Source organism: Lagenorhynchus albirostris, chromosome 15, assembly GCF_949774975.1.
Source record: "Lagenorhynchus albirostris chromosome 15, mLagAlb1.1, whole genome shotgun sequence".
NCBI classification, from domain to species: Eukaryota; Metazoa; Chordata; class Mammalia; order Artiodactyla; family Delphinidae; genus Lagenorhynchus; species Lagenorhynchus albirostris.
Window position 1 is genome coordinate 18913446 of NC_083109.1, and position 18495 is coordinate 18931940.

The window sequence follows — 18495 nt, forward strand, 5'->3', positions numbered from 1 at the left end:
TCAAACAGTGGCATCGCCTCCAGCCCCAGGCCCAGCTCCCCTGCCAGAACACTGCCGGTTCTCCCTGGGCCCTGCTCCCGTGCCCTCAGCAACCCTCACAGGCCCAGTCCTCCAGCTGAGGGCCCCCCAGTTCTCACCAATCAGCCATCCTTCTTGAGCCTACGAATCTGTATAGGCTGTTGTTGTTCTGATCCCTCCTGAGGTTGCCCACTATGGAGAACCCACTCCTTCTCCGGCCTTCAAGGCCCGCTGTGATGCGGCTCCAGTGATTTACTGCCACTTCTGCCCTCCCATCTTCTCTGCTCCATCCCACCTAAGCTGGACTGAGGGCAAGAACTGTTGTGTTTCCTGTCCCCCATTTCACCTTGGTCCCTAGCCAGGGGCTGTCTACCTCCCAGACTCCACTCTCTCTCACCAAAGACCCAATTTGGAAGAGCCTTCCTGCAGTAATCATGCCCTTGACACCCTGGGGCACTACGTGTGTGTTTGTTCTTCAATCTCTCCCAGGCTGGGCAAGGCCACCCAGTGCTTGCTGAATGACTGAACAAACAACGGAAAAAGCAGGCACACCACTGGGGGGAGGGGTAGCACAATGGGAGTGGTTTTTAAAATGAAGAGTTATGCTCAGGTAAAAACAGAGGGCGGGTGGGGAGGGAGACTGGGTCACAAAGACCCAGCCTGAGAAGACAGGGTTCCCAAAGATGGAAGGAGGAGCTGAACAGGGGAAATGCCCAGATCAGAAACTGCAGAATAACCACAAACCTTGCCCTCTGAAACAGAAACCAGCATGCTTTTCCGGTGCAGAGCTGCTGTCACCCCGCTCCCACACCTCTCACACAGGCACACGACCTCACACACACAACGCATACAGGCCAACGAGGCCTGTGTGGTCCACAGCCTGGGCCCTTCCGCGCAGCTGCCCACCAGTCATCAGAGGTAGTTAGTCCACGATGTGGCTACCGCCCGGCAAGCAACTGCAGGGTCAATCTGAAGCCTGCTGCCAGGCCACCTGCAGCACCCCACACATGTGCTGCATATGCACACACACGTACACACAACACACACTGCCAGCGGGTCCTAGGTGCCCTGTGGCCTGCCCCGTGCTCCTGAGTACATTTCCAGTGAGACCATGCCGGAAGCAAAAGAGGCTGGTCCCCAAAACAGGGACCAGGTAGGCACACAACAGCTCTGGGCCAGGCGCCCAAGTCTCCCAGGCTCCTGCTGGCCACACAAGGCCCCTTGTACTTCTCCCCATTGGAGCTGTCAGCCCCGCCCTCAGGCCCTCCAAGTCCATCAAGCCAACCGCAGGCTGGAAGGACAAGACACCAGGGTGAGAGGCGCTACCAGGTTCTTAAAAGCTGCATCCTGTGTGACCTCCCACCTCAGCCCCACCCTCCTGCCTCCCAGAATAAATACAGCAGGGTCCTCTTCCTGAGAGCCAGGACCGGTTGCCCAGGGACTGCCATCAAGGGGAGGAGACCCCCTGGGACAGGCACGGCCTCTGCCCTGCAGGGTCTGGGTCAGACCTGAAGGAAGGGCAGGAAGAGAGACCCTCTCAGGACTTGGGAGCTTGGGGGAGGGAGGAAAACTGCTTAGAGGAGCAGGAAACCCACGACCCAGCACTCATTCCCACATAGAACCACGGAGAATAACATTCAAGGGACATGGGGAAAAGAAAAGCCAGTGGTACTGGGAGGTCCTGGCTAGGCTGGAGATGGGGGAGTAAGATGGGGGAACTCTCTGAGGACAAGGGCAGGATCCCACAACCAGGGGCCTGCAGCCAGGCTGGGCTGATGTGCAGCAGAAGGGAGTAGGGCTTTCGTTTATGACAAAGGCCCACCCCCAAGCTCACCCAAACCCTAGAGGGCCTGGGGGGGTCCATCAGCACAACCCAGCCAGCTCAGCCCATTAGGAGCCATGGAGGGCTCATTCCTCTAAGGACCAGGTCCCCAAGGCCCACGCAGAGGCCCCAAGGAACAGCGTGGGTATTACCATTCCAAGCAAGGCCATGGCAGACAGCGACAAGCCTGGGCGGTGAGGGGGGAATCAGTCCCTGGCATTTAATCGCCCACAAACTCTCATGAAGAAATAGACTAGCCCTCCTCAAGAGGCTCTGGGCTAATGAGGGACCACCGCACCTGGACCAGGGACTGGCCTCTCATGCCAGCCCTAAGGGCTGAGGACCTGCTCACAGGCCAGGCTGCCTCCTCCCACTCCTTCAGGAAGCCTGCCCTGACCATCCCCTTCCTGAAGGCTGTCCAGGCCCAGCAGAGGAGAACCACACAGATCTTAAACTCTAGCTGTGAGGTCCTGGGCAGTCCCGCTCTTTTTTAAAAAAAATTTATTTATTTTACTTATTTTTGGCTGCGTTGGGTCTTCATTGCTGCATGCGGGCCTTCTTCTAGTTGCAGCGAGCGGGGGCTGCTCTTCGTTGTGGTGCGCAGGCTTCTCATTGTGGTGGCCTCTCTTGTGGAGCACAGGCTGTAGGTGCACAGGCTTCAGTAGCTGTAGCACGCAGGCTCAGTAGTTGTGGCACACGGGCTTAGTTTCTCGGCGGCATGTGGGATCTTCCCAGACCAGGGCTCAAACCTGTGTCCCCTGCATCGGCAGGAGGATTCTTAACCACTGCGTCACCAGGGAAGCCCAGTCCCGCACTCTTTTGGCCTCAGTTTCCCTATCAGTAAACTGGGGATTCCTCCTACCTCACTGGGTTGCATAAGGGCCCTGCCAGGAGCCGCCAGTCCCAGTGAAGTCTGACGCCCCCTGCCTGTGTGCCTAGTGCCATTGACATGGGGCCTACATGAGCCAGCAGCAGCCACTGCCAGAGTTGCTGGGGGCAAACCCAAACCTAGGCGAGGTAAAGCTGGCCCACAGCTGCCTTGGCCCAAGGAAAATAACCCAAGTAGCCATTTCCCCAGCTCCAAAAAGGGTCTCACGGGGATGGGGCACCATGGGGGAAGAGTGGGACTTGTGGAGCCTCCGAGTTCACATCGGTGCACATGGACATGACATGCTCTAAGCCAGAGGCTGCTTCCTGAGCCTCAGCACCGGGCCTGTTGCAGTCACAGCATCTCACCTACGCACGTGTGCACTAGCCAACACGTGCCGTGCCGGCACTACACATACCCCGGCCTTGCATAGGGTGGGGCACCAGAAGAGAATGCTAACAGATCTGAAATCACAAACACCACGTTTCAAATCCTGTTTCTGAGGATACAGCTTGGGCCTCAGGCAAGTCTCTCAGCTCTTAGGTAGCCTGTGGATAAAGTGAAGGCCTTAGTGGGGGTGGGCCTGCCATAAACCCTTCACATGCAGACAGAGAACTACACAGAGTCAGCAAAGTGATTTTGCTAGAAAGGGACAAGAGAACATACTGAAAATTAAACCCCCTAATGATGAAGATACGGTCAAGAAAACCACCAGCACCACCACACACAAAAAACCGAAATGACACATATCACAAATTTCTGGACGTGAAACATGCATTCGCCAAAATATTTCTCTTAAGAGAGTCTTCCCTTTAAGTGCATAAATTAATTGGTGGAAACTGCAATAGAAACTAACCGTTTCTGCAATAGAAACTAACCGTTTCTCCCCAAGGCCACCAGGAAATTCAAAACTAACCGGACTCCCCTGGTGGTGCAGTGGTTAAGAATCCTCCTGCCAGTGCAGGGGACACGGGTTTGAGACCTGGTCCAGGAAGATCCCACGTGCCGCGGAGCAACTACGCCCGTGTGCCACAACTACTAAGCCTGAGCTCTAGAGCCCACGAGCCACAATTACTGAGCCCGTGTGCCACAACTACTGAAGCTCGCACACAGCAACGAAGACCCAACGCAGCCAAAAATTAATTTTAAAAAAAGAAACTAACTGTATAAAAATGCATGTAAATACTTTTTACAACTTAAAATAGCTGTAAGTCATGATAAATACCAAAGTTTTTTTAAAAACATCTAGGAAGCTTGAAAGAGGTAAGTGAATGTCACCGGGACAGGTCCCTTCCCCTGGGGTTTTCACTGCCCCTGACAGTGGGCTGTGCACGCCCAGCCCTGCAGCGTGTCCTGGAGGAAGGTGGGCAAAGCTCAGCACTCCTCAAAAGGGCCCAAGTCCAGTCAGAGCCACGAGATCCAGAGACCCCAGCCCCACATCCGCTCCCAGCGCTCCCCCTACCTCTGAGCCTCTGCATGTGCCAGGCCCACCTTCTCAACTTAAGTTTCCATCAGGCCTGGTCCCGTGGCATACTTGGTGCTTCCGCATTCTGGTCACACCATCTGATGCCTCCTTGGTGTCAAGGCCACTGACCTGTGAGTTCCACAAGGAAGAAACCACATCTGCCTCCTCTCCATTCCCCAAACCCAGGTCCCTGGGGAGGCTTCAAAATGCTTACAGAGTGCTTAGAAGCAGGAATGAACACACGAGAGTTAGACTCCAGAGCTAATTATCTAAGAGGCCACAGATGCTCAAAGAGGGTATCAGGGATGACTTCCTGGAAGAGGTGGTGCCATGGGGCAACAAAGGCTGAGGAGCTCCAACAAATATGCAAATGCAGTGGTCAGTGGGGTGACCACGTGGAGAGAAGAAAGAAGGACCAGACACGGGGGGGGGGGGCGCGGGCACCACCCCAGGGGCCAGAGTAATCTGAAAACACTGGGAGGTTCCTGTACACAGGTTCCTGTAGCCGGTGGGAACCATGGGAAGCTAATGGTGCTTTGGGGAAAACAAAAGAGAACAGGCAGGGCTCTTTGAGCACCACGCCCTGCTTGGGTCTAAGCCAAGGCCACCAGGAGATTCAAAAGAGCGGGTCCCAGGGATCGGAAGAGTTGTACAGACCTTCCCAGAAACGATCTCTCATCAATCACATCTTCTCCACATACAGCCGGGGCCAAACAGATGGACCACTCCCAGTCCCCATCCCGCAAGTCAGCACCTCCTGTACCACCCTCCAAAGAAACTACACATCAGGGCCGGAGAGAGCACAAATGGAGCTGAACATTCTCCCCCAGAGGATGCTGAGATGGAGAAAGGAATCCACGAAGGGAAGCGCACTGCCAACCAGCTGATTCCCAGCTCTGCACCTCTGCTGCCCTACACAGGGAGCCAGAGGCCTCTGCACCCTAGGGTGCCTGGATCAGCCAGGATTATACAGCTTTGACAGAGCCTCACAGCTTGGAAGGAGAAGGATGGAGGTGGCCAAAGAGGAGACAAGACAGAACCTGCACACAGGTGGGAAAGGAGTCTGATGCAGCAGGAGCCAGGGCCTGGGATGGCCAGCAGCTTCCATGTCGGCCACCTACTGCTCAAGGAGTAGGAATGAGAGCCCCCCTATCCCCGCCCAACAGAACAGTCTGGAGCGGCTCCCAGGGAGAAAGATGAGAGCGGAGGGGTGGGGAGCTCTCAGCCTCCATTTTACAAAGGACGGATCCTGACTCAGAGACCCAGGGTCACAGGGTCATGCAGCAAAGGGAAGGTGAGGCCGGAGTTTATCTCCTTCCCATTCCTGTGCAGCAGCACCTTCAAACCAGACCAGCAGGGGCGAGAGGACTAAACCCCTTCCCAGATGCAACAGGGAAGGCCTAGCCAAACCCTGGAGTACAGGGCACACCCAGGGCAGAGCTCAGCATCTGTTCCCGGTTGGGGTTTCGTCCATCACTGTTCCCTAAACACCTGACCGAGAAGAGCAGCCAGCCCTTCTCCCACCTTAATAAACAGGAAAAGGCCATTCGGACAGTTGGATGGGGATCTGTGGGATCTTCCTACACGGAACCCTGCACTCCTACATACTAACTGCTTCAGGTCACAGCTGTCAAGGATCCTCGCCAGTTCATGAATCATCTGGAGTCTAGATTCTAGGTGAACCTCCTCTGTGGAGCAATGAGGAAATGGAGGCTCCCAAGGGTCTTGTCACAGTCACGTGGTAGTTCATGTAGAACTGGGACCCTCTGCAGCGGCCCCACAGCAGCACACACCCTGAACTTGGGTTTGCAGAGAAAAAGCAGGGCAGCCCAGCAAGCCTTCACACCATTCAGGCAGGCAGCCCTCTTCCCTAAGATGCAAAATTAATCCCATCCATTTCAGAGGTGGGAACAGCATGCCCTGGCTCCAAAGGAAGGAAGGGCAAGGAGGCCCCACCCAAGGAACTCAAAGCTGGGAGAGAGATGAGCAGTTATCTACTGGGCTTGTTCTTTCATTCCATCACCGGGATCAAACTTTCAAATGTCTGTCTACTCCACGTCAGGCCCTGGGGTGGGTCCTGGATAAACAGAGATCAGTAAGGCATTGGAGTTCCTGCCCCTGAGAAAGCCAGAAAGCTCCTGCCCGGTGGAGGAAACAGATGGGGAAGCAGATAACTATGAGGTCCTGCAAAGAGTAGAACAACAGGGAGGTGTCTGTGGCACCGAGAGCCAGAGAAAGTGAGGAGCTGGATGTGGGAAGTCTCGGACCACTCTGTCCACAGAAGGCAGGTCTGGAGGACTGGCCTGTCCAAGTCTGCCAGGGAGGATCACAGAAGCCAAGGCATCGATGCAGTAGTCTGGGGGTTTGGGGAAAAGGGCATTCAGAGTTTCATGGATGAGAGGGGAGGGAAGGTAGGCCTCCGCTGGCCATCAACACCACAGTGGGGGCAGGTGCAACAAGGGGCTTGCCCCAGCTTCTCTGCCCGAGCCCACATGACGCCCCAGGCAGTCCCTTGGATGCTGACGTCTGCCCACTCTGCAGGCTGGTGCTGCCCGAGTTCTTTCTAGATGGCCTGTGTCTGCCAGGCTCCCAGCTACAGGGAAGAGGATGAGGGCCCAGCAGGGCTGGGTATTGGAGTGTCCAGGATCTCAAAAGGCCCAATGAAATGCTCCTCATGGTACATTCAGGCCACCTGGAGAACCAGAGTACTAAGCATAAGTCACTTTTCTAGCCTCCTCTTTCCTGACCCTCAGGGCAATCAACACGGGTGTCTACACCCTCCCTCCTGCTGGAAGTTCTGCCCTTGACTTCTCCTCTCCTGATTTCCTGCTTCTTCTTGGGCTCCAGGCCTATCCCCACCTGTCCCCACGCGGGCCTTCGTCAAGGCCCATGCCAAGGGCCTCTCCTCTCCCGATGCTCTCCCTGCTCCCCAGTCAGTGTCAATGCAGGCAATTTACAAACACAGCTCTAGCCTACTCCTTGACTATAAGCTTCAGACCCTTCAAACCAACTGCCTACTTGCCGTCTCCACCTGTTCGCCTCAAAGTCAACCCCTCACCAAAACGAGGCCTCTTGCCACACCTCTTGGGTCCGCTAACAGCATCACCTCCAAAGAGGTGCATAGACTCGACTCTTCAGAACCATGCTTAACATCTTTTCTCTCACCCCCTCCAATCTAATCCTTGAACAAGTCCTACTGGCTTTTCTAATATCATTCACAACCACATTTACCTAGTACCTAGATGAGTGGGAATGCTGTGTATTTTAAGGCTATTTGACTGACTGTCTTCTCCACTGGAGCATAAGCTCCATGCCTGTTGGCGTCAATGCCCCAGTGCCTAGCAGGAAATGCACTGTTAGGAGAAGAAAGAAAAAATCTGGGGCCCTCTCCTGAAAGGAAATGATAGGGGCCTCCGGCTGGGGGCTGAGTGATAGGGGCTGAAGTTGGGGTACAGGTGGGAGGGGGATGGCAGAGGCCTTCCCCTGTGGAGCTTGCTGACCCCCATGCTGTCTCATGACCCCGGCCCTGGCTCCCCGCCTCTTTGGTTTCTGTTACTGTCACCATGGGCCCTTCCCTCTTTGGGGGACATGTGGGGCCAGCCCTCAAACCCCCAACAGAGTCAACCCTGATTAGGTTGGAGACGTTCTAAACAATGACAAGGGTCAGTAAGTCACAGGCCTGCTCATTCAGACGCCCTCTTCTGTACACCCACCTGCTCTCCCGGTTTAGAGCTGCTTGGTCCAGCCTCTCCTCAGTGGGCCACTCCCTTTGGGCAACACCAGCCCAAGCCAAGTCACTCTCCTGTCCTCCTTTTGCTTCCCGGGGAGCCAAGGCCCCAGTATGTGATCTACTCTCTGACCTCAGTCCGAGGTGAAAGGGAACACCCACTCCCTGCCTCCCCAGGAAGCCCAGCTCAGATTCTTCAAAATCACCTCCCCTATTGAAAGGAGTGGCTACCTTGGGACTTGCCCTTCCTGATTTTAATTCCCTGGCTACCTTGGGACTTGCCCTTCCTGATTTTAATTCCCTGGTTCCACCCTCTTAAGACAGCTCCTGGCCTCACCTCCTGTAGCACAGACAGCTGCCTGCTAGCCTCCCACCCCTGCCTGCAGAGCCTCACCCTTCCAGTGTGGGCCAGTTCTCAGGCCAGGGACCAGGACACCCTCAAGGAACAGTCTAGGCATCAGGTGTTCTCACTGGAGGGGACTGTCTGTTATTTTACTGCTGGCCTCAAGAGGCTCTGAGTAACCCCTGACAAACCGATATATACTACGTTTTCTAACCTCCTTGCTGGATATGCTAAGAGCTCCCAAGAAAGGCCAGCCCCAGTTAGGAACTGACAGGCGAACACAGACACATCATACTCAATTACTGTGTTAGGGTCAGAATAGGAGAGCTACCGGAGGACAAACAGGGGGAAGTGGTCTTCAGAGCCTCAGAGAGGGACTCGTCGCCCCCTGCCCCTGTCGCTACCCAACTTCCCAGCTGACCTCCTACCCTCAAGTAGGCGCAGAAGCCTTTGGGACCTGTGGCCAACTCCTCCCCTCCTTCCTAGGGTCAGTCACTCCATGAACTCGGGCCCACACTCTCTGGGCCTGAGGCTGAAGTCACACAATCCCATGGGGTTTGCATTCACCCATCACACACCCACAGCTACACAGCCAGAGTCCCAGTATGGTCAGTGCCCTACCCCTGCAAGGGCAAGGCCAGGCCAAGGACACTGGGACCTGGGGGGCGCCCCTTAAACAACCACTTCCCTCAGGACATTTCAGCTCAACCACGTCCCCAGGTGTCCAAGAAAACAGGAAGCCAACCCCAATGTGAATGGCCCACCCCCGATGAGTTAGAATTAGGTCTCACACAAACAAGCGGTCCAACTCTCCGTGGCCCAACGCCTTACCAGTCTGGTCAGATGTCTGCCACCAGGGCCTGGAGCTTTGGTCAGACCGTCCACTCCTCACCGAGCCCACGCCTTGATCCTCTAGCCAACGCCAGCCTGCTAGCCAGCAGGGGGAGCGAGCCACAGTGGCAGGCTGATGCTCTCTGGAGCCCCGCGCTCAGCCAACAGCACTTTAGGCACAACTGTCTCCTGCCGGCCCTCGGCTTTCACGGTTTTCTGCACGTTCCAGATCACAAGCTTCCCAGGATCAAGGACTGGGTCACCTCCTTTTCTTGCTTCCTAACTCCAGGCTGCTTTGTGCCAGGCCTGGCTCAGCAAGGGAGATGCCAGTCTCCTGCAGGAGAAAGCCCTGCCCCATGTATTCTGCATCCTTAGTCTTGCTGAAGCCAGGGCCACCGGCCAACACCGGGAAGGGCCCAGAAGGAAGCAGCAGAGCCTATACACAAAGCCTACATGTGGGCTATAAAAAGGAGCCCTCCCTGCTTCCCCGAGGACAGGCTTGGTTCCTAGAGGTGACAAGTCGGGGAGAGACCTAGTACTTGTGCTTGGGCACTCAGCCACTGCAGCCTCTCAAAGGCAAGCCAAGCACCTCCTCAAAAGGAACTAGTCTTACAAGGAGGAGAGGGAGACCATCAAGAACTGCGGCAGGAATGCAAGCGGAGACTCTCTGAGCCGCATCTCCTGGGACCTCAGCCTCCACCAAAGCGACCACCTGCACCGTCCCCACCACCTCTTCCCCAGCCCCAGCATATCCAAGGACCTCCCCCTTCTCACACTTCTTCCCTCTCCTCTAGGGCTGAGGGCACTCTCTCGAGGCAGCCTCAGTCTCCACTCCCTCTGGAGGCCCCAGCACACCCAGCTGTGATGAGCGGCTCTAACTCTGGGGTGATGGGGTGATGGCAGGAAGCTGTGGCTCGGGGGCAGCTCAAGCAGGGGTATGTGTGTTGGGGTGAAGGCGGAGAGATACAATTAGGCAAGGGCACAGCTATAATACCTTGGAGTGTGAACACAAAGTTCTCTGTTTCCGAGACCCCAGCCAAGGCAGCCTCTTGACCCACAAGGGCTGCAGCCTACCTGCCACAACAGCGGGGCCACCCTCACTGTACCCCGTGCTCAAGTCACAGGAACTAATTCCTCCCTGGCCTCCTTTCCCCAAATCCTCCTCCAGCCTAATCTGCCCGGAGTGCTGAGGCTCTGCACCTGGGGGCAGACCCAGAGCCGCCAAGGCCCCCCTCTGGAAACAGTGGGGTGGCTTGCCACGGCGCACACATATGGCCTACAGGAGAGCCAAGCCTCGGCTGCCGTCAGCCATGGAGATGAACACAGCACACCCTCATCTCTCCAGACCGACAGAGCAAGCTTGGCTTGTTTCCTTCTCAGCGTGCCCGGACCCCCGTCGTTATTTTTTCTTTCTGGCTATATGTGCCTTAACCTTTATGTTTACCGCTAGACTCCACAGTGCTTGGCACGTCAGCAAATGCCAGAGTCCAAAGCCAGGGAGGCACAAGTGGCACCTCACTTGTTCAGTGTGCCACAGGGCCCAAGAAAGCTGTTTTCAGGGCTTTTTTTTTTTTTTTTTCCTTCAAGGAAAGAAAGAGTAGCTATGGTGATACGGAAAGCTCACTATGCTAGAGATCTACTGCCACAGTGAACAAGTCAGAGGCTGGAGTCATCATGTCTGGTTCAGCGTACCTAACACACAGGAGCTAAGACCACACTAAATGTGGGATGAACGAAGGAACATGTGGACGAAGGCATGTGCTTCAGCTTGTCGTCGGGGTCCTGGAGAGGCCCTTCTCAGGGCACCTAGAGCCCAGAGCCCAGGCTCCCACTGCCCTGGCAGAGGCTCAGTGCGGTTGTCACCACAGCCCAGTAAGAGCAAGTCAGGGCGAGGCTCTTCTGCTACCTTGGCCCCCGCAGCAGGGACAGAAGCATCTCGATGGGGGCTGTGGCAAGCCGAGGGCAGCAGAGGGTCCCGATGGAGGCTCTGAGTCCAGCGTGCCAGGAAGGGGGCCTGGGCGCATCGACCAGGACATCTGCCCAGAGGGCAGAGGAGAGATCAGGGAGTTCTGTCCACATAAAGTAAAACAACTCTGGTCCTGCAGAACACCCACCTTACTGTCATTTCCCCAGAGTGGAGGAATAAACTGAACACTGCAGTGGGAATCAGAAGTTCCAGGCTCTGGTCCCAGCACTACCATGAACCTGCTGGGGCACCTTAGCCTTGGGGCCTTCGTTTCCTCATCTACAAGGGAGAGCCTATCATTCCCACCTCTCAGTTGGAGCTGTGGTGGAGCTTAAACAACACAATGGATGAGAAAATGCTCCATGAACTAATGCACTATTCAAGTACCCAATTTTTCTCCTGCCCCCGACCTCTGTGTACAGACTCAGGGAGAGAACAAAGAAAAGAAGTAGTAAACAGACTTCTAGCCCAGGCTGTCAGAGCAGCCACGGCATCCAGCTTCGTGGTGGACAGGAGAACTGGAGCTCTGTAGTTAGTTATGGTGAAAGCAAAGGAAACAAATAGTTGTTAAGCACCCACGAGTGCAACATGCTCTGCTGAGCACTCTCACATAGAATCTCTCACTCTCATACGGATCTCATTTGACCATTGTTAATATATGCTCCATGAGGGAGAAATTATTTTTACAGCTGAAGATCAGTTTAAGATAGGTTAAAGTGACGTGTACCCAAGGTCACAGGAAGAGCTGAGACTCAGACCCAAATCTGACTGATTCTGGCTACAGCTGCTGGAGGCCACTCCTCACCCTGGGCTCCGCCTAGAGTCTTATCACCTGTTACCATGCTGCTCTCAAAAGATTTCCCCCCAGAGAAGCCCGGGCGCCATGCTTCTCTAAACAAAGCACTCTACTAGGAGCTCCAGAACACTCCCCTCCTCCTGCCCCACCTCCACTTCTCCTGGGACTCCCCTCAAAGTCCCCACTGACTTCTGCAGTTCTAAGAGAGGGAGCAGAGAGGGGGAAAATGTCTCCTATCCCCTAATGTCAGGACTTTGCTACATTAGGCCTCACTTCCTCCCTCCAACTTAGCCACCGCTGACTTCCTTGAAGCCACATCCCAGAGAAAAGGGCACAGAGTGGGAAGAGATGCTTTGAATTAACGGAGACCGACAGGGATGGTGACGGGAGAGGCAAAGGCAGGCCCTAGCACACTGACGTGCTGGCATTAAAGCACTTCCTGGAAGACAGGGGTCTCCCACCAAGGCGCTCAGGTAGCATTTCTCAGGGCGACGTTCTCAGAAATAGGCCAATCTGATATCTTCATATGATACCAAAACCGCTGCTCACAGCCAACTGCCCTGGCACCCTGCAAAAGTCAGCGTCAGGAAAGAGCCCTGATGATAGAGGGGCTCCTGAGAGCTTCAAGAAAGAGGCTAGGTGGCCTCCTTGTCTCCGAATCAAAGCGCTTGGTGGCCATCCCCTCAATACCACAGGTACATTTGCTCCCTTCCACTAACAGGTCCTCCTGGGCAACTTAATCTTCACCTTCCTCCTCATCAGGGCTCCCATGCGTGAAGCACTTACACGGTGCTACACTCCATGCAAAGCATCTTGCAGATTCTCTCTGAATCCTCGTAACTCCCTTATGAGAAAAATGTAATCTATCCCTCTTTTATAAACAAGGAGTCCAGAGAGATAAAGTCACCCACTCAAGGTCACAGAGCAAGTAAGCGGCACAACAGGATTTTAACCTAGGCAGTCAGAGTTCAGAGCCCGAATGCTAAGCTACTCTGGCTCTACTGTCTCCTCCCTCCAGCCCCAGCCCCTCCCCTCCCCTCCATCACTGCTGCCTCCTGCCTGCCTCGCAAGGAGGCTGTGTTGTGCTCATCAGGTCTCTCCTGCAAACTGCAGTGGCTCACGGGTCTCCCTCCTCAACCTCTCCCAGACAAACACAGGACAGTCCTGCTTCAGCCTCTGGTGACAGCTGGCCTACAGAACAGAGCACAACCCACGAGTTACAGCATGCCGTGGCCCTCCCTACGCTGCCCCCAGCCCAACCCCTGCACAGCGATCCCCAGGGCCTCAGCCAGGGTACAGGCAAGTTCCTCAACCACTCAGGAAGGCCCAGCTCCCCGGCCACCTTCCGTGTGAAGCCTTCCCGGCTCTCTCCTCTCGACCCCCTGCTTGCTGAGCAGAGCTCGTTACTCTGCACTCAGAAAGCTCTCAGCATGTACCTCTAGGTACATAACACACAGGGTTATAATTACACGTTCCCAAATCTGTCTCTTCCAGGAGTCTGGGACTCCCTCAATGCCACTGACCAAGTCTTATCCATCTTTTGAACCCTTAGTGCCTAGCACTGGGCAAATAAGAGGTGTTCACACAATATTTACTGAGCAAATAAATGCCCCCCATTCTAAGGGGCTACCCAAAGCAAGCTAGTGACCAAGCTCTCTAACTGGTAACTCAAGCCTGTGCATCTGCGTACGTCTGTGTGGGCACGTACACACACAGAGAGAAGGTGGAGGTGTTGGGGGCCCCAGGGCTGCTGTGCTCAGCTCTTCCAGGCATCTGTGAAGCAGGCCCCTTTCCTAGGTTCACAGGAAAGAAAAAGCCCCAGCTGGACAGAGAGCTTGGCCGTGCTGGTCTGGAAACCCACACATCAGGGCAAGCCTGGGGGGCTGAGGAAACACTAAGAGGTCTGACTTCCCCTGGAAAAACTAGTCAGACAGGAAACGCACAGGCGAGGATGGCTAGCTCTGGAGATCCGGACATGTGCTCTCACCCCTCTCCCCCCGGGAGCAACCAGCCAGCACAAAGAAAATCCCCAATGATACAGGCCTGCCCTCCTCGGGCACCTTGGGCACAGCCTTCAGGGCTGGTCCTGTGGTCTATCTCCTCAGCAGTCTGACAGCCACAGGGGTCAGGCCTCAGACAGCTGGTACCAATGTCACCTACCCTGTGAGCCTGACTGCCTTGTCCAAGGCGGTTTGCGTTCTTCTGCCACCCCCTACCCCTGGCATCAAAGGTACCATTCCATTGTCCCCTTTAGTTTCCCTAAGGGCAAGGGCCTGTTTTCATTCACCACCTGAGAAAGCCTGGCGTCTAGAAGGGTGTCAATGTAAGAATCAAAGACGAAAGGCCGGGGCTGCAAAAGTTCCCACAGATACGCTTGGATGGCACTCAGAGCCCACCATGGAGCCTCCACCCGAGCCACTGTTCCCACAATGACCCTCGACTGAACCTCTCATCCCAGAAGGCACCAGAGGGAAAAGTGTAGAGCCAGAGCCTAGAGAGGCTGAGGCTGTCTGTAAGGAACAGTCTGAACACAAAGGTTTCTCCTCAGAGGAGCAACGCAGACCACAGAACGGGGGCCTGAGACCACTCACAGCACAGTCCCGGGGCTCTGAGTCCTTTTGGGACTGGCCGACCAGCCACTGACTGGAGAGCCGGGTCCAACTGAGGCTGTCACATGGCAGCACAATTCACTCCCTACATTTTTATTTCCTCATCTGTAAAGTGGGGTGGTACTCCAGGCCCTTTAGAGGATAAACCAAGAAAACATGATGAAAAGTCTCTGTAGCACTCAGCAGGAGGTCTGTAATTGCTTTGTGCTCATTTAAGTCAGTATCTGTAACATAAAAAGCCCAACGTTGACCTGGTTCCTGTCACACCACCGTGACAACCAGCACCAAGGCACTTCCCCACCCCTCTTTTAAGCCAAACTCCCACTGGAGAAGTGAGCACCTGCCAGCACCGTCTCACAAGTGCAGGATAAAGTGAGAGGGCACAGAGTTAGGCCAGAATGAGGTCCTGTACATTAGCGGTCCCCAAACTTTTTGGCACCAGGGACTGGTTTCGAGGAAGACAATTTTTCCACTAACGGGGGGCGGGGGCGTTTCAGGCGGGAATGCGAGCGATGGCGGGGGGCAGCAGATGAAGCTTTGCTCACTCGCCCACGCTCACCTCCTGCTGTGCGGCCCGGTTCCTGACAGGCCGAGGACTGGTACCAGTCCATGGCCCGGGGGTTGGGGACCCCTGCTCTACATGAGTGCCGGGCACTTTCATTGAACCCCAGTCTCTCCTCAGGGCCACGGACACCCTGAGGGTCCCAGAAGTGTCTCTCTCTCTTTGGCCAGGTTACAGGGTCAGCAGGAAAAGGCCAGACGGCAAGGGGCCCTGCTGGGAGTCTAAACTTCCTCAGAACCTACAGAGGGGGGCTGCAGGGATCAGAACCCCACAACGAGGTGCACCCATGAATAGACAGCAATGGGGCAGCTTCAGCATGAGGCTCTGTTTGCAAGGTCTGAACTCCACACGAGTGTCCATTAGCCTTCTCACCCGGAATCCTTCAAACCGGGCCTCCAAAATCAAAGGGCCAGGGCCCCTTCTACATCCTCTGCCCACGTTCCAGGCCTCTCAAATCCCAGCTAACTGATGAGATCACTGAATTTGTACCTCTCTGGCTGACCCACCATTGGGGGCTGGGGTCATCAGGTCCTCTGCATTCCTGCCTCCATCCCCAAACACCTGAGACATCGTGGACTAGCCTCTTGCCTCTCCACACCCATTCTTTCTGTACATGCCCCACGTACAAACGAGAAAGTTACCCACTCATGAGCCAGATGTGCATATCTCCTTACACTTACTCTATCCACTGTTCTACGTGGTAGGTGGGTAGCTGAGTAGTTGGGTCAGGGCAAAACAAAACCATATCCTCCCATCTCCGGGTAGTGATCTCAGTGAAATGGGAACTGGGGCCCCATCCTCCTCCCTTCCGACACCCTCACCCTCACGCTCTTCTGCAGCCACACAGTCCCAGTGCAGGAGAGCAGTCACACTCCATTATTGTTACCATTAATAACGGCTTACGCTTATTAAACATTTACAATGTGTCGGGCACTGTGCTAGCTGTTTTAATCTTCTCATTTAACCCCCAGAGCAACAAAATATAGTGGATGTATTATTACTCCCACTTCGCAGATGAGGAAACTAAAGCTCTGAGAAGTAGCTAGCTGCAGGGGCTACACAACTAATATACACGGGCTTCAAATCCAACCCTGCCTTCAACCACTGTGCTGCACTTACTGCCTGCTGGTCACGAGCACGGTTTGAAATGCAGCCTGTTACCTAGGAGAAGTCTATCTGGGAACCTCCAGCCCGTGCTACCAACCAATTCAGGAGAGCAAGCGCACAGAGCACCACAGAAACATGGAAGGGGCTGCGCCTGGAGTCTGATGCCTGGGTGATGTTTCCAGGGCCATCCCAGCTCTCTGCAGTGTCTGTCCTTCCTCCACTTTGGAATCCAGTCTCTCAAATAACTAAAATTTTCTCCCAATGGCTGACAGGGCCGACGGGGGCACCGAGAAAGGCGGCTGCCGTGTGGAAGTTCGGCAGCTGTGTCAGATCTGGAGTTTGTAGTTGAGGACGGCTGCCTCACCGTAAGACCTTCCTTCCTCCCAATCTTCTCAGCCATCTTCTCACCACAGCCAAGGAGGTCTGTGGGACCTTCCCTTGGGGGTGTCACTTCCTGAACCCCCTTCCTACACATGGACCTAATTCTGAACCTGGCTCTAACATCAGTCTCTGGGGGTCCTTGCAGGAAGCAACCCACAGCCTGGGGTTGCAGACAAATCACCCCTCACACTTGGAGGCGGGAGAATGGAGAGCAGAGCTGGGGGCCCATCCGGCCACAGCACAAGCATGCGCTCAGTGGAATAACACTCTGAAGGATTTGGGGTTTTTCAAAATCCCCCACCTCCCTCCTTCGCAAAAGCAGCCAAGGTCAGGCCTGGGAAGGCAAAGAGGCAGGAAATCAAGAGTAGCCACTCCTGGCTCCCTCCAGCTACGGGGCACAGGCCACAGGCCACAAAGGGCTAGACCCCAATTTGGCTGCGTGCTCTTGAACAGTACCTGACACAAAGCAGTGAGGCTGGCCTCCTGGGAGCCAAGCTCTTGAGAATGTGCATACAAGGACAAGGGGAGCCTGGCCCCTCTCCGTGCCCCGGCTTTGGGTGTCTGCCCACGCACACAGACCTCCAAAATTCAGCTTCGGGACAAAAGAGGCGGCGGGAAAAAGCAGCCACTGCCTCCCCTCAGGCTTTTCCAAACCGAACAGGACCACCTTCCTCCCTCTCCCCGTGACGGAGATGCATAGGCCCGGTTCCGCTCCAAAACCAGCCCTCCCGTAGCAACTGCCTAAGTTCTACCCAGGGACCCCAAAGGTTCCGTTCCAAGTATGAGCCCAGCCGGGAGGCCCAGAGTTTCGCGGAGGCTGCTCTTTTCGGAGAAAGAGCGTGCATCTGGTCTGGCCCCGGTTCTGGGGCTGGCAGGGGGCACGCTGCCTCGGCTCCCGTCGCCTCGGCCGACACCGCTCCCGGGCTGTGGGGGACCAGACGCCGGCCTCGCTGGTCTCCAACCCGCTAGGATTTTTAGGCCTCTGGGCAAAGAGCCTGGAACACGCCCCCCCGGCTGGGGGAGGGGGTGTCCTGTCAGGTGACTGAGGACCCGGATGCCCCCCGCCCCCGGTGACCACCCGGGCCGAGGCGGGGGCGGGGCCCACAGGGTGTGGGGGGGAAAGCCCGAAAGTTTGCCCAAGTCTCTCTTCAGCGGCGGCCCGAGGCGCGCGGGAGCCGCGCAGACCACCGCCGCCCCCGCGCGCGCGGCGGGCCCCAGGGAGGGGGGCGCACTTACTGGACCCCTCGATCTTGTCGGCGCCACGGCTCCACGTGATCTGCCGCGTCTCCAGCTTGACCTGGAAGGTCTTCCGCTCGGGCCGCTGCGACTTCTTGGAGTAGAACAAAGTCATGACGGTGCCCACCTCGAGGCTGCGGCAGAGGTGCAGCACCTCGGCGTCCGAGGGCGCGCCGGGCCCGCAGCCGTTGGCGCAGGGGGACGCGGCGCCCGCCATGGCTCCGGCGCTGGGGGCGGCACAGGCTGCCGCGGCGCAGGCCCGCCGGGAGCGAGCTGGCGGCGGCGGAGACGGCGGGCGAGCAGACCCCGGCGGCGGCTCCTGCGGGCGGAGACGGGGCGGGGCCTGAGCGGGGGGCGGGGCGGCCCTGCAGGCCCCGCCTCGGCCCGCGCGCCTGGAACAAAGGCGCCCGCGCGCCCGTGAGGAGGACCCCCGCCCGTCGCCCGCCGCCGCGCCTGCGCCCCGCGACCCCCGGACAGGCCCCGGCTGGGGGCGCGCGCGCCGCCCGCGGTCGACCTGCCAGTCCCTCCGTCCCGCAGAGCTACCTCACGCGGCCCCGGACACAGCCTGGCGGCCACGGCCGGCCCCGTCACGCGCGGCAGCCTCGCGCCGACCCGGCCGTCAGTCGCACACGCCGGCTGCCCAGCCCACTGTCCCGCACAGGCCCGGCCGCAGCAGTTCCCTCAAGCCCGCTTCCGGAGCGCCGCCCGCGCAGCGACCGGGAGGAGAGGTGAGGGTGCGGAGCGCCCCCCGGGCCCGCCAGCCA

At 56.6% G+C, this 18495-nt stretch overlaps 1 protein-coding gene across 2 annotated transcripts in view; it reads right to left on the minus strand.

The window, feature by feature from the left end:
• Positions 1-17984, minus strand: part of PLCG1 (phospholipase C gamma 1) — a 33757-nt gene extending 15773 nt beyond the window's left edge. The window contains exon 1 of one of the 2 annotated variants that reach the window (XM_060125188.1): positions 17732-17984. In XM_060125188.1, the coding sequence (XP_059981171.1) occupies positions 17732-17948 (217 nt within the window). In that variant the 5' untranslated portion in view covers positions 17949-17984. The remainder of the gene's footprint in view (positions 1-17731) is intronic. The other variant, XM_060125186.1, reaches the window with a different exon arrangement.
• Positions 17985-18495: the final 511 nt, after the last annotated feature.